Source organism: Peromyscus leucopus, chromosome 10 (assembly GCF_004664715.2).
Source record: "Peromyscus leucopus breed LL Stock chromosome 10, UCI_PerLeu_2.1, whole genome shotgun sequence".
Classification (NCBI taxonomy): domain Eukaryota; kingdom Metazoa; phylum Chordata; class Mammalia; order Rodentia; family Cricetidae; genus Peromyscus; species Peromyscus leucopus.
Window position 1 is genome coordinate 78882159 of NC_051071.1, and position 25460 is coordinate 78907618.

At 46.0% G+C, this 25460-nt stretch overlaps 1 protein-coding gene across 1 annotated transcript in view; it reads right to left on the reverse strand.

Annotated features, from left to right (window-relative positions):
* Positions 1–25460, reverse strand: part of Scarb2 (scavenger receptor class B member 2) — a 62516-nt gene that overhangs the window by 33134 nt on the left and 3922 nt on the right. Inside the window, exon 2 of the mRNA XM_028881925.2 lies at positions 7199–7356. Within this exon, the coding sequence (XP_028737758.1) occupies positions 7199–7356 (158 nt within the window). The remainder of the gene's footprint in view (positions 1–7198; positions 7357–25460) is intronic.

Sequence of the window (25460 nt, forward strand, 5' to 3'; positions counted from 1 at the left end):
CTTTCTTTTTGAGACAGCCTCACTCTGTAATCCAGGCTGGACTTGTGGCTAGTCTCCTGCCTCAAGCTTCCCTGGTGCTGGGATTGCTGGCATGTGCTGAAACACCTATCTTAGAGTGTAAAATCCAAGCTAAGAGCAGGGCCGTGGTCTGGTTAAGTGTCCCCAGAGGCCCGATAGGTCTCATCCTCCACAGGGCGCTACTGGGAGAAGGTGGAGACTTGAAGCTGGAGGGGAAGCGGGTGACCTGCAGGTCACCAGGGCTTGCCTTTGAAGAGAGCATGAGACCCAGCCCCTTCCTCCTATGCCTGAAGCAGTGGGGCCAAGCAGTCCTCTCAGAGACCCCCCCACACACAAAGTGTGACATCTTGTTTCTCTACAGTGTTTGCAAAAATAAAAATAAAGGCTAAAACACAGATGACACCAAACCTCTACAGCCATGATCGTCACACAGTCACTATGACCCCCAGCAGGGAAGTGAAGGAAATACCTGAACCGCCCTAAGAAGGTTGCTCTAGCCTTAGAGAGGACATGAGGGGGAGGGGAGGCGTAGGAGGCACCAGCACATTCCAACTACCATCCGCTCTCAGGGTACTGCTATGTTTTCATGAGGTTTTGTTGTTGTTGTTGTTTGTTTTGATTTTTGTGTTTTCTGTTTCTTTGAAACTGTCTTGCTACCTAGCCCAGGCTGGCCTCCTTCTCTTGATCCTCCCACCTCTGCCTCCCAAGTGCTCTCAGGGGTCCTTAACCCCTGTGCATGACAGGGCAGGCATTCTACAGTTAACCCTCTGGGCTCTTCCTCACATTAACTCCTTGTTGGCAGTGTCTTGAGCATGGCGGGCAAAGTGCTGCCCCACGGGAGCTGTATCCTCAACAGCTTTGGCTTTTTATTTTGAGACAGGATCTCACTAACTTGTCGAGGCTGGCCTTGAACTCATTCTGTAGTTCAGGGAGCCCTCAAATTTGCAACACCCCTGCCTGGATCTGTGGAGTAGCTGTAATCACAGACCTGTGTCATCAGGCTCAGCTCATACCAAAATTTTAATTCAGAAGATAAATACCCAGGAGTATACAGGAAACCCATTCAGGACCCACAGGGGGGTGTTTCCTGCTTCTAGCCTCCATACTCCCCAAATCTGGATGTTCAAATCCTTTAAATAAAAGGGTACAGTGTTGGCATATAACATCCACACATCTCCCTGCATGCTCTTTTTGTTTGTCATCTGCCACACTGGGGATCAAACTCAATGTTTTTAATACGATAGGCAAGCACTCCAGTGCTGAGCTATGCACCCAACTTCCAATGGTGCTGTGGGACGGTCTATATGTCAAATTGCTCTGATTGGTCAATAAATAAAACACTGGTTGGCCAGTGGCCAGGCAGGAAGTAGGTGGGACAAGGAGAGAGGAGAATTCTGGGAAGTGGAAGGCTGACGCGGAGAGACACTGCAGCCGCAGCCATGACCAGCAGCATGTGAAGATACCGGTAAGCCACCAGCCACGTGGCAAGGTATAGATGTATGGAAATGGGTTAATTTAAGCTATAAGAACAGTTAGCAAGAAGCTGCCACGGCCATACAGTTTGTAAGCAATATAAGTCTCTGTGTTTACTTGGTTGGGTCTGAGCGGCTGTGGGACTGGCGGGTGACAGAGATTTGTCCTGACTGTGGGCAAGGCAGGAAAACTCTAGCTACACAATGGTCTCCAGATTAGTGCACCCTAGTACCCTGTACATGCTGTGTGGGCAGCTGTCATGTGTTCAACTCTTCAGGAACAATGGCAAGGAGGTCGGCGTGTGTTTAACACAGAAGCAATGACTGAGTGCCCAACCACACAGCACATGTCAGCAAGGACTGAGCTCTCCCCCAGGGATTTCCAATTTGCAGTTAGTTAACCCTGTGGATAAATGCAGAAGCCATGGCTGGAGAGGGCAAACTACACCAGGAAGGGAGAAATGGGAAGCGGGCAAGAGTTGCCTGAGGAGGGAAGAAAGGCAACCCAGAGGGGGGGGAGAGAGAGAGAGAGAGAGAGAGAGAGAGAGAGAAAGAGAGAGAGAGAGATCCACTTTCTGTAAGGTGTTTCTGAACTTTCCCCAAGAGCAATCAGTTAAGACCATCGTAAAACTGGGATCTGGGGGCTGTGACAGTTTCACCTGTGGGAGTTAGTCACGTGACCACATCTAAAAAGCGAATCTGTCCAACACACACAGGGGCTGCAGACATTTTAGCAGAAGGCTGGGTTTTCTTTTGAGTTATGATTAGAATCTATGGCTTTGGTACTTTGTGTGTTTTTGTTTGATAGTTGGCTTCGTTGTTTTATTTATTTATTTGTTTGTTTTTTTGTTTTGTTTTGGTTTTGGTTTTTCGAGACAGGGTTTCTCCGTGTAGTTTTGATGCCTGTTCTGGATCTCGCTCTGTAGCCCAGGCTGGCCTTGAACTCACAGAGATCCGCTTGCCTCTGCCTCCCGAGTGCTGGGATTAAAGACATGCGCCACCACTGCCCAGCTTATTTTATTTTTTTAGATTAGGTTTTCTATATAGCCCAGGCTGGCCTCTAATTCATGATACTCCTGTGTCAGAGTGTGTAGGTGTTATAGGGGTGTGTCACCGAACCCCACTTGTTTTCTGAAGCTTTGTTCTTTCCTTCCTTCCTTCTTTGGGGATGTGGTTGGGAGGGTCTCTTCTAACCCAGGCTGTTCTCAACTCCTGGAGTGATAGAAGAATCCTGAGCCCTGGGACTCTGACTGGACTTACTATTTAAAAAGATAAAAGAAGGCAGAGAGGGAGGGAGGGAGGAGAGAGGGAGAGGGGATGGTGTTGGGGAGGATGAGGATGAGCGAACACCCACTGGAGAGGTATTGATACTCTCAAACTCCATCATGAGCGTGCTTTTTGGTTTGGGGTTTTTTTTGGTTGTTTTTTTGTTTTGTTTTGTTTTTTGTTTTGCTTTTATGAGACAGGGTCTCAGTGTAGCTCAGGCTGGCCTAGAATTCATGATATAGCCCACACTAGTCCTGACCTGCCATACTCTCTCTGCTTTAGCGTCCCAAGTGCTGGGATTAAAGGCAGCTATGGCTAGCTATGACTAGTCATGTTATCTGCTTCTTCAGGAATGTGCTCTGTTAGTGTGTGCATTGTTGTTAATAATAATAATAATAATAATAATAATAATAATAATAATAATATAGAAGTTATTAGGATAATATTTGCTATGTTGCCCAGGCTGGTCTTGAACTCATAAATTGAAGCAATCTTCTAACCTCTGGCTTCTGGGTAGCTGGGATTACAGCATGCAGCACCATCACAGCAGCTGGCACAGGATGGAAGTCTTTTTCTCTGAGGAATGAGAAGAATGGCCGTAAGAACAGGCCAGGAGATGTGGTGAGAACTGATGTGTTGAGATTCTCTAGTTCTCAAGGGAGGCTAATTCCTATAAGGAGGCGGTGTCTCCTTCTCCCTCTAATCCTAAAAGACTTAGTTAAAACAACAGAGAGCACACGCCTTTAATCCCAGCACTCGGGAGGCAGAGGCAGGCGGATCTCTGTGAGTTCGATGCCAGCCTGGTCTACAGAGTGAGATCCAGGAAAGGCACAAAGCTACACAGAGAACCCTGTCTCAAAAAAATCAAAAAACACCAGAGAGCTCAGGGTGGAGATGGGAGCTGGAGGACTGCCTAACATGTGCAAGGCCCTGGGTTTAAGCCCCAGTATTTCACATGCGCATGCACACTCAAGCATATGTGCACACACACTCAAAAAGATCATTCTCTAATTTCCTTTGCCAATACAGTGGCTTACGACTCCAATACCACACTCTGGAAGATGAAATGGGGTGATTCCATACTCACGGCCAGCCTGGGCTACACAGTAAGTCCCTCTGTGTGTGTATTTATTTATTTATTTATTTATTGGCACTGAGGACAAAACCAAGGGCCTAGTACATGCTAGGCAAGGCTTTATACTAAGTCATATCCTAAAGCTTTTCTTTTTTCTTTTCTTTTCTTTTTTTTTTACTTTTTGTTTTGAGACAAGGTTGTCTCTAAATTGCCCAGGCTAACTTAGATAGACATTGAACTTGTGATCCTCTTGCCTGGGCCCCTCTAGTAACTGAGGTTACGTGTTGTAGAATATTAAGATGCCATACATTTGTTTATGCTGTGGAATATTTGTTTAATGATGCAAAGATGTGTCACATTCTTTCATGTTACATTTGTTTAATTCTGTGAAGCTGTGTTGCTTTGCCTGTCTAAAACACCTGATGGGTCTAATAAAGAGCTGAACGTCCAATAGTGAGGCAGGAGAAAGGCCAGGCGGGGCTGGCAGGCAGAGAGAATAAATAGAAGGAGAAAGAGAGAAAAAAGATCTAAGAGGATTCAAGGGGCCAGCCACCCAGCTACACAGCCAGTCATGGAATAAGAAGTAAAGAAAGGAATACAGAAATAGCGAAAGGTAAGAGCCCAGAGCCAAAAGATAGATGAGATAATTTAAGTTAACAAAAGTTGGCTAGAAATAAGCCAAGCTATGAACGTAGTCGGAAGGTTTCTCTGCCCCGCCTGGTCCTGCAGCTGCTGAGACTCAAAAACACACAGAGGCTTTTATTAACTATGAACCGGATGGCCTATGGCTCTAGCTTCTCGCTAGTTAGCTCCTATAACTTAACCCATTTCTATTTATCTATAAGTTGCCACATGGCCGCGGCTTATCCATACTTTCACATCTTGCTTCTCCTGGCAGTGGCTCTCGGCTCTCTCTGCCTCTGCCTTTCTTCTTCCTATCTCACTCTTTTGGATTTCCTGCCTGGCTATAACCTGACTCGCCATAGGCCAGAGCATCTTCTTTATTAACCAATCACAGCAACACATATTCACAACATACAGACAGACATCCCACAGCATTTCCCTTTCTCTGTCTAATCAAAAAAGGACGGTTCTGTCTTTAACATAGTAAAATTACATATAATAGAACATTTATCAAGCAAGAATTACAGTTACAATATCTACTCTATTTGTATTTGGCAAAATTAAAGAAAATATTCTATCTATCCTTTATTTGTGAGTCTAAGGTCTCATATCTAATTTATCTTTTATCATAACCAATAAGACTCCCCAGATTTATTTGGGAGCTGGGTAGTGGAACCCCAAAATGAGCAAAAGTGCCAAAGAGCAAAAACCACCAACTACAGTTACAGGCTTGCACTGACAGACACAGTGAGACCCCGTCTCCAAATGAACACACACATGCATAAACCACAAGGGCCTAAGGGTTCTCCTAAAATTCCTTCACACAGCACGGTTTGTTGGTATAATTATGGAGGTGGATTTATATAGACTAAAACAGTAAGTCCACTAATTAGTGATTATAGCAAGTACTTAGATATCACTATTGTGTGCAGGGACAGTCTGAACATTTTATAAATACTGGTTCATCAACTCATTTAATTCTTTTTTTTTTTTTTTTTTTTTTTTGGTTTTTCGAGACAGGGTTTCTCTGTGTAGCTTTGCGCCTTTCCTGGGACTCACTTGGTAGCCCAGGCTGGCCTCGAACTCACAGAGATCCGCCTGGCTCTGCCTCCCGAGTGCTGGGATTAAAGGCGTGCGCCACCACCGCCCGGCTTCATTTAATTCTTATAACAACCCCACATGGGGGGCTTATTTTGATCCCCTTACAGAGAAGGAAACCCAGACAGAAAGTTGCAAAGTTGTGATTTGACTCAAGTCAGCATCTGATTTGAGACAGAGAGTGTTCCCCAAGGCAGGTACAAGTGTTTGATCTTTGAATTCCCAGCATCTGGACTAATACTGATTCATAACAGAGGAATCAACCAGCAACCATTCATTCATTCATTCACTGGGCAATTGATTACAACAGGCCAGTGAGACATTTCAACCAGCTGCTGTCCTGAGGAAAGACCTGACAGTCTGCTTCCTCTATTAATGTCTTTTTTTTTAAATCTTGGCAAAGAACATCTTTCCTGGCAAGCTTCCTGAAGGGGAAGAAGGAGCTGCTGTGACCTACTGCAACACACAGTTACCACGACTGGAAGACCCAAGTTATCCCTTCCATCTGCTCAGCTTTGAAAACATAAGATCCGGGGCTGGGGAAATGGCTTGGCAGGTGAAGGTGCCTGCTGCCAAGCCTGAGGACTTGAGTTTCGTCCTTGGGACCCACACGGTAGAAGGAGAAAACTGACGCTTGTAAGTTGACCTTTGACCTCTACACGTAAGTCACCGACTGAGAGCGCACGCGCACACATAGATGTAATAAAAAATGATCAATACCGTTCTTCAATCTTCTTAGCCTTTGAAACTGGCAGTCACTGCCACAAAACCAGTTACTACCTGTTATTTCTTACACATAGGGCTTAGAAAGAAATGGATGAACTGGGTGTGGTGGAATAAGTCTGAAATCCTAGCACTTCGAAGGCTGAAACAGGAGGATTACCACAAGTTCAAGTTCAAGGCCAGCCGAGGCTACAGAATGAATTTCCAGATGGTAAAACTCTGTCTCAAAGAAAGGTTGGGATACGCGTGCAAGAAGTCCTGGGTTCATATCCAACATGAAAGAAATAAAGGCTACAATCCGTGTTTAGGAGTCAGGAGGACCAAGAAGTTTAAAGCCATCCTTTGAGACACAGTGAATTCAAAGCCATCCTGAGCTACAGGAAATCTTGTCTTATTAGAAAGAAAGAAAAAAAAAAACCTGAATGAGTGAGAAACATTTAAAAAAAAATCTCAGAGCTGGGCGGTGGTGGTGCACGCCTTCAATCCCAGCACTTGGGAGGCAGAGGTAGGTGGATTTCTGTGAGTTCAAGGCCAGCCTGGGCTACAGAGTGAGTTCCAGAAAAGGCACAAAGTTACATAGAGAAACCCTGTCTCAGGGGGAAAAAATCTCAGATTAACAGTAAATTCTAGAAACTGATTTAAAACTAAGTGCATGTGGAAGGAAATTGGAGGGAGCCCTAAAAGGCCAGAGGTGGAGAGCGGCTGGTGGACGACAGGACAGGGCAGCATTCCTGAACAGGACATACGGGGACTCAGCCCTGCCCACAGAGCTCTGTGGAGGAATCTCCCCAGACACCCAGACACCAGCAATGCCACACACAGAAGAGAACCAAAGCTGTGTCTCCACCAGCTCGTGTCCTAGCGGGCTGTACTGGCACAGCCCCGAGTGTCCCCGCAGGCTCACAGTGGAGGAGGGACTCACCTGTAGGTGTACGGCCCCACTTCTTCTACTATGGGGATTTCTCCTCGGAGGATCTCCTCTGGATTGGTGACATTGAAGAAATAGAACTGGCTGTAGACAGGTAGAGGGGGCTTCTCCCAGGAGTCAAAGACCTCGGTACCGTTTCTCAACACCATATTCTGGGGAGAAAAACAAGAACAAAACTGGTTTACAAAAAGGCCACTGCTTCTGAACCCGGGGCAGGAAGAGGGGCCTCCCCTACCCTGTAACTGGGGTTTGGGGCCAGAAACCCCAAAGTCCAGGTCCCAGAAACCACAAGAAGCTCGTGGTGGCAACCTGTGCCAATCCATGAATTAAAGAGAAGAGTGACCGTAAAAAGCAGAGAGAGCGTTATCGACGTGTTGAGAAGAACACATAAAGGAATCCTATGACTCCGAGTTCATCTTTGGGGTCTTGACAGAGCTTTAGAAGTGTGGGGTTTAGCTTAGCTTTAAGGCAGGGTTTCCCTCTGAAGTCTAGGCTGGCCTGAAATTCATTATGTAGCCCTGGCTGGCCCTTTGAGGCTATCCTCTTGGCTCAGCCTCCTGGGTGACTACAGACACGCACCATCACGCCTGGTGAACCTTAAGTTTAAACAGAGGGGGAATTAGCATGGTTCTGCCCATCTTTGTCTCAGACCTGACCCTGCCCGGGGCTTCGACACGTTGATAAATTAATTGTAGTACCAACTGGTTTCTACCGAATGATCCAATCTGAGACATAACCACTCCATCATACACAATGGCTCTCATCTTCGGGTAGGTGAGCCTTGAGGGGTTTGAGCTAGGTAGGACAGATAGACACTCCTCAGGGATGATCATGTCTGTCCTGTGCAGACTAAAAGCAAGCACAAAAGGAGGGCAGAGTGGCCAGGCTTTCATCATGCTTTGAGTTATCTCATGGGCCAAATTAGGACTCCATGCTTGTTAGCAGAAGCAGATCCTAGGTGCCTGTCATGCTCTGGCTTCCTCAATTGCTTATTTTCATTAATTCTTCGGCACCCACTTGCAGTCTCTTGAGAACAGGGCCATCTCTTACACTACCAGGACCCACTGCCCTATTAAGTCATAGGTCTTCGGTAATTATTTGCTCTAACAGAAAGATATGGCAGACAGGGTTCATGGAGGGGAGCACCGTGTGGTTTCAGTATTTTGAAGATCCACTGATAGCACCAAGTTTTAGAAGTCACTGAAAAGCACACTACACTCCCAGCTGGCCTCAGAGCAAGAATCAGACAGGCAGGTCAGCACCAGCTTTGATGCCGCCGTTGACATGGAACCACATCCACCCAGTAACTCCATCATCAGGAGCTTCTGCATGCATCTTCTAGTCAATCCCCCACAAATCCATAAAGTAGAGATGGCTGCCTCTGGCTCAAACTCAAACTGAGGTTAGAGACTGTTTTAGACAATCTCTTTCCCCCCACAATCCTTCCATTACTTCCTACTTTTACCAAGGTGTCATGAGCTAATATCCCTCACATCCCAAATTCATATTTCTACCAGAAAGCATGGATAAGACACCTAAAAACGGTACCAGGAATTTAAGCTACTTAAAACTAATTTATGAGAATGGAGAGCCTGTAAATAATAAATACTTCATCTTCCAGAGAATTTCCAAGACCCGTGGATGTTAAAAAAGTCAGCTTTGAGAAGAATCGCTTTTTTCTTGTCCAAAACTTTCTAGAAAAAGGCTCGGTAATAATTTTTCTTCTCTACAAACTCCCCAAGGAAACCTGTACTGGGAGAAATCTATATTTTCCATTGAACTCCTAAGTATCACTTAAGGATGGTCAGCATAGGGAACATCTACTAATGGAAGTCATTAGGAACCAGCACCCAAAAATAAAAACTCAGCTCTTCAGTATGCAACCAACAGGGTTGGTGGCTGGCTTCTCAAAATGGAGCATCCTGTTCACCAAAAAATAGTAGGTTTGTTTTGTGCTTTTACACTTCCTATGACCCGGAGGACAACACACTTCCTGCAGGAATGGTGGATCGATATAATACTAAAAAACTTTTAGACTAGCTTCCGCTGACTTTGCCTTAGACATGGGAAGAGAAGTTGGGGCGTGATCCTTTGTCGAGGCACAGAAAGACCTTGGGGGAAGCAGATAACAGAGACAACCCCAGGTGTGACACAGCCAGCCACTAGCCGTGACCCTCGAGAGCAGCCCGAACTGTTTTTAATCCCTACCATCTGGATTCTCCTCTCTACTTGTTTAGTGAAAAAGTTGAATCTACTAAATGTTTGCTCAAGGTCAGAGGAACAAGTTCAAGTCAAAGGCTACAAGGTAAACCCAGTGTAAAGGTCAGGCAGGCTTTCTTTTCTGCACAGGGCCCAGTGGGGGCTGGAATGGCCGCTCCTGTGCAGGGGTCAGCTGACCTCGGCAATGCAGCACCAGACTCATCATTTTTTTCCAAGACTAGAGGAAGGGAGTCTGCTGAGACAGTTCAGTGACTAAGTGGGCTTGTTGTGCAAGCCTGAGGACCTGACTTCCAATCCTCACTTCCCACAATGGGGGGAAAAAAAACAAAAAAACCAGGCGTGGCTGGTGCACATGCCTGTCACCCCAGCACTGACAATCTGATCCCGGAGGTGGGTGGCCAGCCGGCCTACATGCAATAGTGACTGTCAGGCTCAGTGAGAGACCCTGTCTTCTCTCGCGAATAAAGCAGAGAGTGAAAAGCAGGACACCTGGTAGTGTCTTCATCCTACTGCAGCTTCTACAGGTGGGCATATGTGCACACACACACACACACACACACACACACACACACACACACACACACGCGTGCACACGCATGCACACACATGCACCAGTGCACAGACAGGCACACACATCCCACACACAAAATAAAAATAAAGTAGTTAATCTTATAAAAACCAAATACAGGAAGGTGTGGAGGCCCACAAAGGTTTCCTAGTGAGATCCGAGCTTGCTTTACCCAGCAGAGCTGCATTAGAGGATGGCTTGACCACGTGTGTGGTCACCAGGTGTTTGGAAGGGGCTGCACTTGGCTGTGCTTGGGGGAGATCTTTTGCACCACCCCTTGGCATTTCTATAAATAGCCGGTTAGAAGCAACAGGAGGGGCCAATGGATAAGGATCCAGGCCCTCCTGAGGTTATCCTGTGTTTTTGTCTGTCTCTCTCCCCTCTATATTTCTATCTAAATCTTTTATCCCTCTCTTCTCAAGAGTACCCTGGGAGGAAAAAGTGGGAGCTGGTCTTCCACAGGAAGGGACATGCATCTGTATGTTATGCAAACAAGGGCTGGGGTGGGTGAGACAGGAAGATGGCCACAAGTTTGAGGCTGTCCTGGGCTACAGAGTGTGACCCTATCTCAAAGAGAAAAGCAAAACAAAACATAAACAGTACAGAAATGCACCTTTTTCAGGTGTCAGTTCAAAACAGGCAGTGTAGCACAATGGTCAAGGGGGTTCAATAAAAAGAGGAGGAGGAGCTGGAAACATGGCTCAGTGGTTAAGCGCACTTGTTGCTCCAAAAGGACCCAGGTTCAGTTCCCAGCACCCACATGAAAGCTCACAATTGTCTGTAACGCCAGTTCCAGGAAATCTTCAGGCCTCCAGGAAATCACCAGGCATGCACACACGGTACACATACATATGCAGGCAAAACACTCATAAACATGAAACCACATAAACCTTCAAAACAAAACACCCATATAAATCTGGGGCTGGGGATATAGCCCAATGGTAACCTTTCCCTCACTTAGCCCGTGGAAGGCCTTAAGTTCAATTCCCAGCAAGGGTGGCTTGGCGGGGGAAGGGGAGGTGGTGGTGGAGAACACAAATCTGACTTGGGTCAGGACAGGCTACTTGAAAGCATTTCTGTAAGGACGGGAAGGACGAGTGCAAACAGCAAAGGCTAACAGTGATGTTTGCGGAGTCTCGAGGGTCAGGCCAAGAGTTTGCTTTCCTGGGAGGAGTGGGCAAGGCTAGAGAATGTGGTGTAGGGGAAAGTGGGGTGCTTAAGAGTGGCAGGATCAGCCAGGGAGCAGAGGGCCTCACCAGCTACGGCCCAGCACCAAGGCATGCGGAGAACGCGAGGGAGAAAGGATCCAGGGTCTCATTTATCTTTTAAAGGAGTTCGTCTGCAAAGTACAAACCCTCGGCGACGCCACGAGTGAGAGGCGAACAGATGAGCAAGCGGCCGGGCTTATCTTGCTTGGTTCCATGCAGCTCAGGCACCCCAAGGTACAAAGGGAAGCGGGGAGTTTCCAGGAAGAAAGGGGCAGAGCTCCTTCCAGAAAGGGGTGGAAGCCAGTGCTTGGGCATCTATAAACATGTCTCTCTGACGTATAGATAAAAATAAACCTTTAGAAGCCTTGTCTCCTTACACACTGACCACTCACAGTTAACTACTGAAACAGTCCTTGGCAGCTTGCCTGGGTCACAGTTGGCAGCAGACTCTGATTCTCCCCATGGTCAGCCTGACCCCAGAGCACTTCTCTGTCCTGGCTAGAACAGAGAAGAACCGAAGCCATCCAAACACACTGTCCTGTCTCCGTCCACTGCATTCAGATCTTCCCCCTTTCCTGCACTGTTGACGTGTGTTTTCCTTGAGGAGCCCTCTGTAAATCCCAGAAGAGACCCTGGGCCTGTGTGTGTGTGTGTGTGTGTGTGTGTGTGTGTGTGTGTGTGTGTGTGTGTGTGTGTGTGCCTGCCTGTCTATGTATGTATGTATATGTGTGTGTCCATGTGTGTGTCTGCCTGCCTGCCTGTCTATGTATGTATGTATATGTGTGTGTCCATGTGTGTGTCTGCCTGTCTATCTGTCTATGTATGTATGTATCTGTGTGTATGCGTGTGTGTGGTATGTATGTATGTATGTATGTATGATCTGTGTGTGTGAGTATGTATGTATGTGTGTGAAAGAAAGCGAGAAAGACAGAGAGACACCAAGGGAGGATGAGAGGGCAGAGGGAAGTGGTAAATGCAGCTGCCAACATTTCTAAAAGAGTTTCAGCTTTATTTTTATCCTTTCCTGAGGCCAGCTCACAGGACAGTCACCGTCGCCACCACTGCCAGCTGCCTACTACTGTGTCCCTGCCAGAGTTGGGGACCGTGTGAGGGGACGCATTGCTTCTGAGACTTCATGTAAGTCAGTCCTGCAAGATAAGAACTTCCAGCTTTCCAGTTTGTGCCAGAGTCAAGCACCAAAAAGAGAAACGAAAAGAAACTACAGTTTGTAGACAAGGAGACAGTAGCAGCACAGATGTCCCCAAGTTACAAAGCCAGCACGTTAAATCAAGCCTGGACAAGCCCTGGGCTGCAATGTGGCAAAGCCTGCGTTTGCCTACCTCACAATCTGGTGGAATGACCAGATTGAGCGAATGCAGTTGAATTTCATGGAGACAATTTTTTCAAGTATAATTATGTCCCAGATATTACATGAGCTGAATAGAAAATAATTTAATCTTTTAAATATTTTTTATTTTTAAAAATTGTATTTGTATTGGTGTTTTGCCTACATGTACGCCTGTTATACTACATGCAGGCCTGGTACCCAAGAAGGGACACTGGATTCAGCGGGACTGGAGCTACAGATGGCTGTGAGCCACCATGTGGATGCTAGGAATCAAACCTAGGACCTCTGGAAGAGCAGCCAGTGCTCTTAACCACTGAGCCATCTCTCCAGCCCGGAAAGTAAGTTAGTCTTAACAGAGGCATATTGAAGGATCTAGGGACAAAGTGTTGTGATACCTGCAACTTGTACTGAAATATTTACAATAATAATAATAATAATAATAATAATAATAATAATAACAATAATAATAATAATAATGTGTGCTTGAGAGATATGGCCAGGCAGCAATAACTGATACCTGGAAGTGAATGGTAACATCACACACATATATACTGAAATAATTATTTTGCTGTTTATCTGGATTGTAAACTAGACTAGGCCTCTTGTTTTGTATCTAGCAACCCTACCCTAGAGGGAACCATAAAAAACAACAGAGAAAGCATAACACACTGGACTCCAGGTTTCCCTGGCAGTCAGGCTGAGTTCTTGAGGAAAGGGAAGTATGGTGGCTGTGGGAGGTCATGCCGAGCTGAGCTCCATCCACAGGCGTGTCGGGACCTAAGAGAAGAAGAACTGAAGCTCAGAGCCTCCATGCTGCTCAGCCCCACTATGCTAACGTATCCAGAGAAAGCAAGGCAACCCTGTCCCACAGGATGGGCCAGTTGTGTGTCCCCATGGCCGAACCTTCTAGTTCTGTACCAGACACACAAGACGTTGGCGGTGCAAGGCCAAGAGCTTGCTCTGCAAAAGCCGTGTTGACAAACGAACAAATAACAACCCTAAGACCAGAGAAAGCCTAACAGAGGAAGTCACTCATTCTGCCAGACACAAGGAACCAGTATCACGGCTGCCCTGGGCCGTTCTAAACATAAAGTCATACATGTGGACAACTGCTGCCCATCACTGAGGGCTCCGCTCTGGCAGTGACAGCCCCAGATAAAACTTTCAATTAGCCGAGCTGTCTTGTCAGACTAAACTAAAAACCAGCATGAGGTCCTAAATCAGTCTCACAAATGGTTTTTATCTGGATTGCTAGACAGTGCTTATTAATTTTAGCCAGGTGGAATGGGATAGATTTTTCAAAGCCCAGGACTGTGGACTATCACTACAAGAAATATTGGAAGGGATCCCTTGTTATGTGGCGAGTTAGGAACAAAAGCCAAACTAACAATGAAGGCAGAACACACTGTTCTGTGCATCAGCCAAAAGGTACAGAGTGAAATCCTTCCTGGGCCCGACAAGAAGAAGCCGTGTTCGCAGGACAAGGCTTAGTTGAAGGACACAAATGTCACGCAGAATTGTAAGCAAGACTCACTCTTGCCTAAGATAAGACGATCCGTGCACAGAAGTGTGTCAGTCATATCAGATTTACAAGAGACATTTGACACATCGAATATAAACAACAACAACAACAACAAGCTACAGATGTGCGGGGGGGGGGGGGGGGCCCTGCCACCCTCAGCCCCCACATGAGGCTCCCATTGGCTATCCCCTGAAATCGGGAAGACGATGCTTCGTTCTCTCTTTGCCCAGGGCACCCTGCTGCCATAGGAAATCTGGACAATAAAAAAGTTTCCACATGCAAAGTCTTTATACTCAAATTTTGATTAAAAAAAAGTAACAGGAAGTCATCCGTCATGGTGGCCCATACCTACGTCTCAGCGCTTGGGAGGCAGAGGCAGGAAGATCAGGAGTTCAAGACCAGCCTTGGCTACATAGCCAGGACCAAGAAGCTAGCTTAGGGAGTAGAAATGCTTAGTGCCCAGGCCCGATGATCTGAGCTCCATCCCTGGAACCCATGCACAGAGCTACACAAGAGTGACATGTGCACCTCACGGCACACGCATGCTCACGCACACCATGCACACATACAGATTAATAGGCACACGCATGCTCATGCACACATACAGATTAATAGGCACACGCATGCTCATGCACACATACAGATTAATAGGCACACGCATGCTCATGCACACATACAGATTAATAGGCACACGCATACTCATGCACACCATGCACACATACAGATTAATAAGAAAAAAAACAAGTGACAGGGAAAAAAATGTAACACCCTTATAATCCACTCTCCCACTATTAGCATTTCTACTTAAAAAATACTAATAATGTCTTTTTTAAAAATTGTTTTTATTTTATGCGTACACGTGCTTTGCCTGCATGTATGCATATGCACCATGAGAGTGACTGGGGCCCACGGAGCCAGAAGAATGTGTTGGATCCCCTGGAACTTGAGTTACGGGTGGCTGTGAGCTGCCATGTGGGTGCTGGGAACTGAACCCCGGTCCTGGAAGAGCAGCCGTTACTCCTAACTCTGAAGCATCTTTCCAGCCCCTCCTGATACTTTAAAAATCTATATGGGCATTTTGAAAAACATTATAAACTACCCTCATTTGGTTTTAGAAGCAATATTTGTCTGTGTACTTATCTGTTATACAGTGACCAATCAACTCACCCTAGTCATTCTCTTTTGGATGTGTACTCATTTCTGTCCTGCATAGAATGTTCTGGAATATCTTTGTCTAAGTTATTGATTAATTACTTTTAAATTAAGTATTACTGGGAGCATTTGTGCATGGTTGGGAGGGGGGAGGTTGTACAGGGCATGTGTCACAGTAAACACGTGGAGGTCAGAGGACAACTCTGTGAAGTCATTTCTCTCCACCCACCCTTACATAGCTTCCAGAATCGAACTCTGGCAGGCTGATGAGGCAAGTGCCTTTACCCACGGAGCCGCCTCCCCAACCCTATTAATTTCTTCAAATCGAGCGCCAGCATTGGAATTATCTGATCAAGGTTTTCATGAACTCACATTACCAGCTGCTTCCAGAAACACCATCATCGAGCAAATACTCCCAAAAGACGCCTCAAAGATGTTTGAAAGTTTGCTTATTTAATAGTGGGAAATAACATCTTAGATACCAAGAAAAGTATACTTTTGTTTTGTTTTTACAAAGGTGCCAGTGGAGTCAGCAGAATTCACAAACAGCAGATCCTTGACTCCATGGAAAGCTGGTGAGAGGAGAAGAATAATAACCCTGTCCTGAACTCGGGGACCAGGAGCCCCTGACCAGGCCAAGCCTGACGTAGGTCAGCCATCGCTCAATTGGCTTCTCTGCTGAGCACTGTGGGGCAGCCTTGCGGTGACCTTTGGGGAAGAAATGGCAGTAGAGTTGTTGAACCAGCTGTCCCAGGGCAAGTCGCTTCCAAATGATAAAAATAAGCACCTGGGGAACTGCGTCAGACTTGACGGGAGTCAGAAGTACTTTTAAGGAAATCAAGAGCACTATCAGGGACTCCTCAAGGTCAGCAGAAGGCTCCTTAATAATTAGACACAACTCAAGCGTCCATATTGCCACCCATTCACCCACATGAAATGCAACCAGCTTTGAGAGCCTGGCCGACGAGTGTGTGTGGCTTTCCTTGGATTGCAGATTAGCGAAACTCACCAAATACCAAAACACCAGTTGGTTTTGTTTTGAAAAACTGCTCCCTTAAGTTAAGCAAACCCGAGGCAGACTCCTGTAATTTAAATAATTTTCACTACTTCCGCCTACTCTCGCTTGCACTAAAAGATAAAAATTCTGCCATTAACGTTTTCCCCTTGATTCCTGACTTTAAATTGGAAACAAGTACTCTGGCGTCCACCGTCGTCTTTGTATCATCATTTAACTCACTCTGCTGTGACTGTAACTGTCACAGTTTTAGCTACTGAAAGCTGACAGCGCAGTTCCAAATGCCAGCTCACTGGCCAACTGTTGCCCCGTCTATAAATTACCCAGCGGGCATTATGCTGGAATAGCTACCCCGAATGGAAACCCTACCGGGAAACACTCGCTGCAGTATTTCCGAAGGGTCTAGGGGGATCAGAAGCTGCAGCCAAGGTTGAGAAGAACAAGTCTAAACAGGGAAGGGGAGCTGCCAAAGGAAACAAAACTAACAAGGGAGGGTTTCAACACAGAACTCTGGGAGAGGCGTGAGCACTCAGACTGTGGTACCCATTGTTCCTCACAGTCAAAGTCGGGAACGTTCATGTGTGTAGGGAGGGTGGGCAGTGAGCGAGAGAGTGGGTGAGAGAAAACGATTTCAGGATGGAACTAAATAAGAACCTCAGCCATGGAAACAATGACCACGCTCTGTGTGGAACCTGTACCGCCTACCTCATTATTTCAAACCTGTTTGGTTATGATTCTATCTTATATATGAGCCATGCGACGTGATCCTCACTTGCTTATTTATTTATGTCTCCTCTCCCATTCCTGGTAATGATCAGACACACAGTGTCCCTTTCAATGGGACTTTCAGGGTGGAGGTTAGAGAAGAAATGTGAAAACACAAATTTCAATCCGATAAGAATAAATTCAAGAGACCTATTGTCCAGCAGAGCGACTGTAGTTAATGCCAACACACTGTAGGTGTGCTCTACCTGAAAACAGCTGAGTGGTTTTTAAACTGTTTTAGTCTTCCCCCATCCCCACCTCCCCACCTCCGCCAATAAGTACATGAGGTGATACATGTGTTAATTAGCTTCATTTACCCATTCCATGCTGTATACACATTAAAAACAACATCATTGTATGCCATGAATAAATATAATTTGAATTGTCAATTTAAAAAATGCATTTTAAAAACCAGGACCTGTGATGGCTGATGATATTGCTGATGACATTAGCCTTTATTGTCTCTGGAAAAGAGACAATAAAACTCAGGGCAGAAGGGGTAATGGGGGGGGGGGGGAGTGAGAAAGGCACGCTGTGGGTCTGCGGCTGTCAAACCGGAAACAGCATTATTCACTTCTACACAGAAACAAGCCTTTGCCCACATTCGTTAAACACGTACGTCTCCCCTGCTACCTCCCATTTGTCTTGCTTATCCTTATCTGATTGAAATTTGTGTTTTCACTCATAAGTGGATACTAGATATAAAGCAAAGGACAATCAGACTGCAAACCACAGAACCAGGGAGGCTATATGGCAGGGGGGAACCTAGGATGACCGTGGCTTATAATAAGTTTTGGTTTTACTCAATCACTGGGCAAGCCTCAGTGAAACATTTCACTATTAGGATAAGAATTTATACTCTATCAAGCTGATAATAGAAAAATAAATAAATAAATAAATAAATAAAAATGAAAAAAAAAAAGAATGTTTTCACATTTCTCCTCTATCCTCCACCCTGAAAGTCTCATTGAAAGGGACACTGTGTGTCTGATCATTACCAGGAATGGGAGAGGAGGCAGAAATAAATAAGCAAGTGAGGATCACGTCGCATGGCTCATATATAAGATATAATCATAACCAACAGGTTTGAGGTACGGAGAGAGGTTTCTCTAAGAAAGACAAGAGAGCAAGCCTGATTGATGACAAGGGATGTTTGCTAGGCACTGGGAGCCAGGAGAGGTGTAGTGAGCTGGATGCCCCTGTCTCTTCAAAATCTCTAAGTTGAAATCCTCAACCCCAAGGTGACGAGGTCAGGAAGTGAGGCCTTGAATCGGCTGTCACAAGAGCAGAGACCTCATGAATAGGATTAATGCCTGTGATAACTATGGTGACATTTCATTTGTGCTGAAATGTGATTTTATTTGTATGTTAATAAATAAAGTTGCCCGGGGATCAGAGGTCATAGCCATTAAAGCATAAGTCTGGCCGTGGTAACACGCCCTTAATCCCGATCACATGGCAGGCAGTCTGTGTGTTCAAGGACACAGCCAGCATGGTGACACAAGCCTTTAATCCAAGTACCAATCATAGAGACTTGAAGGTCTGTATAGACAGGCAGTGACAAGAAAGGCTTGTGGTTGGGTTGAGAGCCAATGAGAAGGCAGAACAGAAAGGCAATAAAAATACAGACACATAGGAAGTAGGTCTCTCTCTCAGGGGAAGGACAGCAGCGAGTGGTAAGATAAGGTGGTCTTGGCTCTTGGCTACTGCTGGATCTCTGGACTTTTAACTCTGTATTTGGCTCTGTGTTTCTTATTTATTTAATAAGACCATTTAGAATTTCATCTACAGATAACTAACCTTATCAACTGGACTGGATTTAAGTCAGGTAGGAAATTCTCGCCTCCCGCCTTTCCATTGTTCTGGGGGTGAAATTCGGGTCATCAAACTTGCACAATGAACACCTTTACCCTCTGACCCGTCTCTCCTTCTGTGGGGCGTTTACCCACCACCCCCACAGTTCCCCAGAGTTTTCTTGAGTGCGATCAGCAGGAAATATTAGATAGAAGGATTTATTGCGGAGAATATCGCAGAGATAAACAGATAGAAAATAAAGGATAGCCTCGAGAGGGCCTGGAACCTATTCCAATGGGCCCCGACTGTCTCTGGCCCAGGGTTTTTATAGAGACGCCAAGGGGTGGAGCAAAAGACCTCCTCCTCCAGCACAGCCAAGTGCAGACCATCTCAGACACCTGCACTCAGGCCCGTGGTCCTGATCATCCTGTATTCGGACCTGCTGGGTAAAGCCACGAGGAACCCAAGAACGGGCTCCCACATCCAGCCCACATTTCCAGACTTTAAAGGGACAAACCATTCAGGGCTAACTACGTGACCACTGTCCTACAGAGCTCCAGGGTGGGATCACATGTAAAGCCACACAACAACAAGCCAACAAAATCCTCCCAAAGACAGAATTTTTACCTAACCTTCCATCCGTCCAAGAACTTCCGTCAGCATCTGTTCATTCCTGCCTTTCTTTTTTCCCTCCCTCCCCTTTCCTTTTCTTCCTCCTCTTCTTCCTTCTTTCTGTGGTGCTAGAGATTAAACCCAGGGCAGCATGAGTGCCCTACCACTGAGCCATACCCCAGCCCCTGACCATCAACAGGAGATGACACAGAACTAAATACGACAGGACCTTTACCTTCAAAAAAACTTTCAAGCTAGCCTGAAATACTAAATTGTGTGCTACAAACTGGAATCCCCGTGGGACTGATGCCAAAGAAGGGCACCATGAGTTATGGAGAGACCAATGTTCTCATCGAGTTTCAGTAGACACAATGAAAGACAAGCAATTCCCAGAACCCGAATCATTAATGGCCCCAAACCTGGGACTTCCGTTTGGTTTGGCTCCTTTTTCCTTTTTCTTCCGAGACAGAGTACCATTTTGTAGCGGAGGCCAGCCTCTGTGGCCCATGCTGGCCTCAAATATAGAGTGATTCTCTTGCCTTAGCTTTCTGAGTCCTGGGATTACAGGCCTGGGTCACCTCACCCATCTCATAATCCTGTTTTGATACTGAACTCATGAGCACACAATAAAGACACAGTATATGAATAGTGCACTGTGCAAACTCTGGCTGCTTTGAAAATATTAGTAATAATAATTAATAATAGCAATAATAAATAATAATAAAATAGATAATTAGTAGTAAAAATAACCAAATAGGTCATGGCCAGGCGGTGGTGGTGCATACCTTTAATCCCAGCACTCGGGAGGCAGAGGCAGGTGGATCTCTATGAGTTTGAGGCCAGCCTGGGCTACAGAGTGAGTTCCAAGAAAGGCTTCAAAGCTACACAGAGAAACCCTGTCTCAAAAAACAAAACAACAACAACAACAAAAAAGTCCAAATAGGTCATATAGAAATATAATCATAGATATGGATAATTATTATAATTCTATATTATACATGTTGTAACAACAAAGGTATGTGTGTATATATATATGTTATATATATATATATATATAATACGTTGTTATTATAACATGGATAATATAATTACTATATTAATAATATAATAACATGTACTATATATTTTTAAACATTCCTAAAAAAAATCAACATTATTAATTTCATTGAAACTGAGTGAACCCCTAGAAGTCCCTGAGACCCTCTCAGATGCTCTGCAAGTCAAAAGCAATTTCAGTAACACTAGTCACACATCATTTCCTCCGCTCCCCTCCCTGGCTTTGTGAGTATGGAGTAGAGGTTTCCAGAGGCTACCTGACCCATGAAGATGTCCTTGCTTTGATAGAGTAGGTGTATTGCTGATGTCGTCTTGCATTTTAAAAGTTTCTCAAATTTTTAATTTTTTTTTTTTTTTTTTTTGTGTGTGTGTGTGTGTGTGTGCGCGCGCGCGCGCGCGCGCGCATGGGTGTGGGCAAATCCATGCCGTAGTGTGTGTGTGTGGTCAGAGGACAACCTTACGTGTCGGCCCTGGCCTTCTACCCACTTTGAGACTGGGTCTCTGTTGTCTGTCTGTGCGGCACGTGCCAGGCTACCTGGCTTTCGAGTCTCTGTGGATTCTCAGGTCCCCACCACGCATCTTGCTGTAGGAACATTGGGATTACAGAAGTACACTACCGTGCCTACTTTTTATGAGTTCTGGGGATTCGAACTCAGGTCACCCTGCATAGCCAGCACTGTATCCACTGAGCCATCTCGCCATCTCTGGTTTTAATTCTCCTGTGGTAAGCGTCAGTACGGACGACCCACAGAGACTGACGACCGACAGAGGAGACAAAAGTACAAAAGCTCTCTGGAGTCCTTAGTAATTTTAGAAGTACAAAGAGGCCAGAAGTGTGAACTGGAAGACAACAAGCTTAGCTTGTTTACCGTTATGGGCACAGCGCTCAGCATGCTGCCTTGCAAACGGTTCACGTTCTCTTTACACTTTCTAAACAAACAACCAAGACAATGTGCACACTAAAAGGACTTTGAGAAAGAGAAAGCAAACTGCTGGGCATGCTCAGCACTTAAGCTAAGGAGGCAGGAAGATCTGGCCAGGTTAGAGGTCATCCTCAACTACACAGTGAGTTCAAGGCCAGCCTGGTCTCCATGAGAGTTAGAGCCCAGGACAGCGTTTGTTTTCCTTTGGTTGTTTCTGATGGGTTACCAGCTTTGATTCAAAGCAGCCCCTTTCTTTAGTCCTGAGAGTGCGTGTAGCACATTTGATGATATGGGTTCTAAGTGTCTCCTCACTTAGCCAACATCCCATGTTTTCATTAATGAGCTTATTCCCACCTGCTGACTCTTCCCTGGGAAGCAAGTGAATGTCTGGCAGACCAGATGGCCCCTTGGCTGGGGCCTGACAGAATGAAATTTTGTACTTTATTGAACAGTAAAGCAAAGTGATTCTCACAGCTAAGAATCTCCCTACACCTCTGTTTCTTTTTATTTAACTGTGCCAGGTAATGGCAGTATTAGTAGTCACGTCCTCAGCCAGAATTCCCATCTCTGGGAATGAAGATCGGCTAACACCATCACTACCCACAGCCCTTAACCTGCTACCGTTCCTAATGAGGCAGGTCTGGGCGCGTCTGGCTTCCTCTACACTGTGCCCCCCCCCCCAGAGTCCAAGAACAACACAGTCAACTACCGGGCTGCTCCACTGTCGTAACCGGCAATTATGAGTACATTTGTGGTCAACACGGATTGGAGAGGCTGAAGGAAGCGTTCTCTGAGTGTGCTACGACAAGATCGTGTTGCCGAGAGAAGAGAACACTATTTTGGAGTCCAGCATCACTTAAGAAAATTAACGACACTGCCTGTTCATAGTTCTGAGCCCTCCCTGGGTACATAGCCAGTCACATCACTGTTAGGAACTTGCAAAGGAGAAACTGAGAAATGAGCATGCTCCTGGGAGGTCAGCTGGAAAGCCACACAGAAATGGGGGAAGCCCCAGGTCAGTAAACAGCCAGGGCAGGATGAGTAAGCAAAGGAAGCTGGGATTCCTGCTGACCTTCCAGTTTCTGTCCTATTCTCAGGAGGTCTGACAGGGCCATTTCTAACCTGAGTTTCAAAGGCTTTAGAGAAAGAAAAAAAAAAAACTCTCCCTGCTTGAAGGGGTCTCAGTTCCTTAAAGAGTGTGCTCCTCCACGCATGCCAAGACGTGGCAGACAGTAGAATTACGTGAAGACAGTGTAGCATGGGTCAGGTGAGAGGTAGCCATACATTCATTATTCAATTCGCAGTCTTTTGGGGGAAGAGGCTGCTAATCCTGACACCAGAGCAGCAAGTACACACGAATCAGACTGGGCAGTCCCAGGAAAATGGAATGTGGTCCTTCGTAAGGCGGGGAATTAGGTTCAGTGTCAGGAGACCAAGCTGGCACTCCTACCACTCCCCTGGGCTTTGGATAAGCCACTTAGCTTCCAAAAAAGGAAAATAACAAATAAGGTGATCTCAAAGGTTGGTTGGTTTGTTTTTAATAAAAAAAACGAAACAAAAACCAAGAGTCTACATCTTCTCAACTTTGGACAGAGACTCTGTTTTACTTACTGTTACATTTGTAGCTCTTAGCTCTAAGCGGGTGATCCCTCCTCCTCCTTCCTGGTCTCAGGGATTGACTCTAGGCCCTTTCCCATGCCAATCAAGCATTCCACTGCCGAGCCATAGCCCAGCTCCATGTCCTTTAAATGGAGGTCCGTAAGGAAATGAGGTCATGTGCAAGAAAGAGTCCTTGGAGATTCTATTTAGTTGCTGGAGGTGTAGCCCAGCGATAGCTTGTTCGGCGTGTACTAGGAGCCCAGGGCCTGCTTCCCAGCAAGGAAGAAAATTCAATTATTATGCACCTACAAGGTAGCAGGCATTATGTCAGGAATCAAAGTGATGGGCTGGGCTAAGGAATAAATACCACATCAAGTCTCGTCCTTCCCGGCTCTCTGAGAAAAAAGTGGTTTGCTTGTTTGTGTTTATTTTTTGAGACAGGGTCTCATTCAGCTCTGGCCAGGTTTGAACTCTCTTATGTGGTGGAGGATAACCCCAAATTCCGATCTTCCTGCTTCTGCCTCCCAAGTGCTGGTTTGACGGTGCAATCACCACAGCTGATTCTCAGAGGAAAACTGTCTACTGGGTCTCTGGAGATCTGTCTTCAGAAAGCCTCAAATGCTTGCAAAGGTTTTCTTGACGCCTTAGCACCCCTAGGGAGTGTGTGGGGGCTGAAGACAAGCGAGGTGCTTCTACGCCTCTTCTGTAAATAAGAACTGAACCAGTAACTACCTGGTTTCCCAGGGTAAGGCAGTCATTAGTGGGGCCCAGCATGCCTGGGTCCTGTAACAGCAGCTCCTTTGAAATTGCCCTGACCTTTGCCCTTCCAGCCCTCTGCAATCTTTTGGTTGAAGGAACTCTCTGTTCTAGTAACTTTTCTGTTGCTGTGATAAGACACTGACCAGAAGGAATGGATTTGTTTGGCTTACATTTCCACATCACAGTCCATCCCTGAGGGGAGTTGGGGGAAGAACTCAAGGCAGGGGCCTGGAGCAAACCCTAAAGCAGAGACCATGGAGAAACACTTGCTTACTGGTGTGCTGTGGTGGTTTGAACAGGAACGGCCCTCACAGACACATGTGTTTGAATGCTTGGCCACAAGGAGTGGCACTATTAGGAGGTGTGGCCTTGGAGGAAGTGTGTCACCATGGAAGCGGGCTTTGAGGTCTCATACATGCTCAAATCATGCCCAGTGGGACAGTCTCTCCCTATTGCCGGCGGATCAAAATATAGAACTCACAGCTCCTTCTGCAGTACCATGTCTGCCTGCATGCTGACATGCTTCCCACCATGACAATAATGGACTAAACCTCTGAAACTGTAAGCCACCCCCAATTAAATGTTTCCTTGGTAGAGGTGCTGTGGTCATGATGTCTCTTCCCAGCAAAGAAACCCTGACTAAGACACAAGCCATCCAGGGCTACATAGTGAGACCTTCTCTCTCTCTCTCTCTCTCTCTCTCTCTCTCTCTCTCTCTCTCTCTCACACACACACACACACACACACACATACACACACACACACACACACACACACACACACACTTCAAGATCTATCATGAAGTTCTGGATAAAACGCAGGCTCTACCTTCAAAGGCCCTGCTCAGATTCAGGTTCCCCTCCATCTTCCATTCCCTCCATCAGCCATCCCCTCCAACATCTTCCATCTCCATCATCTTCCATCCCCTCCATCATCTTCCATCTCCATCAGCCATCCCCTCCAACATCTTCCATCTCCATCATCTTCCATCCCCTCCATCATCTTCCATCTCCATCATCTTCCATCCCCTCCAACATCTTCCATCTCCATCATCTTCCATCTCCTCCATCGTCTATCCCCTCCATCTTCTTCCATGCCCTCCATCATCTTCCATGCCCTCCATCATCTTCCATCCCCTCCATCATCTTCTATCCCCTCCATCATCTTCCATCCCCTCCATCTCCCATCCCCTCCATCATCTCCCATCCCCTCCATCTCCCATCCCCTCCATCTTCCATCCCCTCCATCTTCCATCCCCTCCATCATCTTCCATCCCCTCCAACTCCCGTAAAAGCCCCCAAGACATTGAGAAGCTGGTCCTACTAATTTCTTCATGGCTGGCTTTGAATAAACTTGATTACTTCCAACCAACACTTGTGTCTAAATTTTGCTCATACCAAGTAGCAGGCAACTGGGATATATAGTTCTAATATCCACTCCATCCACTATATTTACTGGCCAAAATAAAAGTCCCACTTCCGTCTGCTGTGCCAATCTAGAACTCAAGGACAATGATCATTCAAGATAAACTCTTTTCTTTCTTTTGATGTATGTATATGGGTGTATGTGGCTATATGTGTGACTACATGTGCACATGTCCACGTGCAAGTGGATGTTAGAGGTCAATGTTGAGTGTCTTCTTCAGCCAAGTCTCTTTATCTATTTGTTTGTTTGTTTGTTTGTTTGAGACAGGGTCTCTCACTGAATCTAGAACT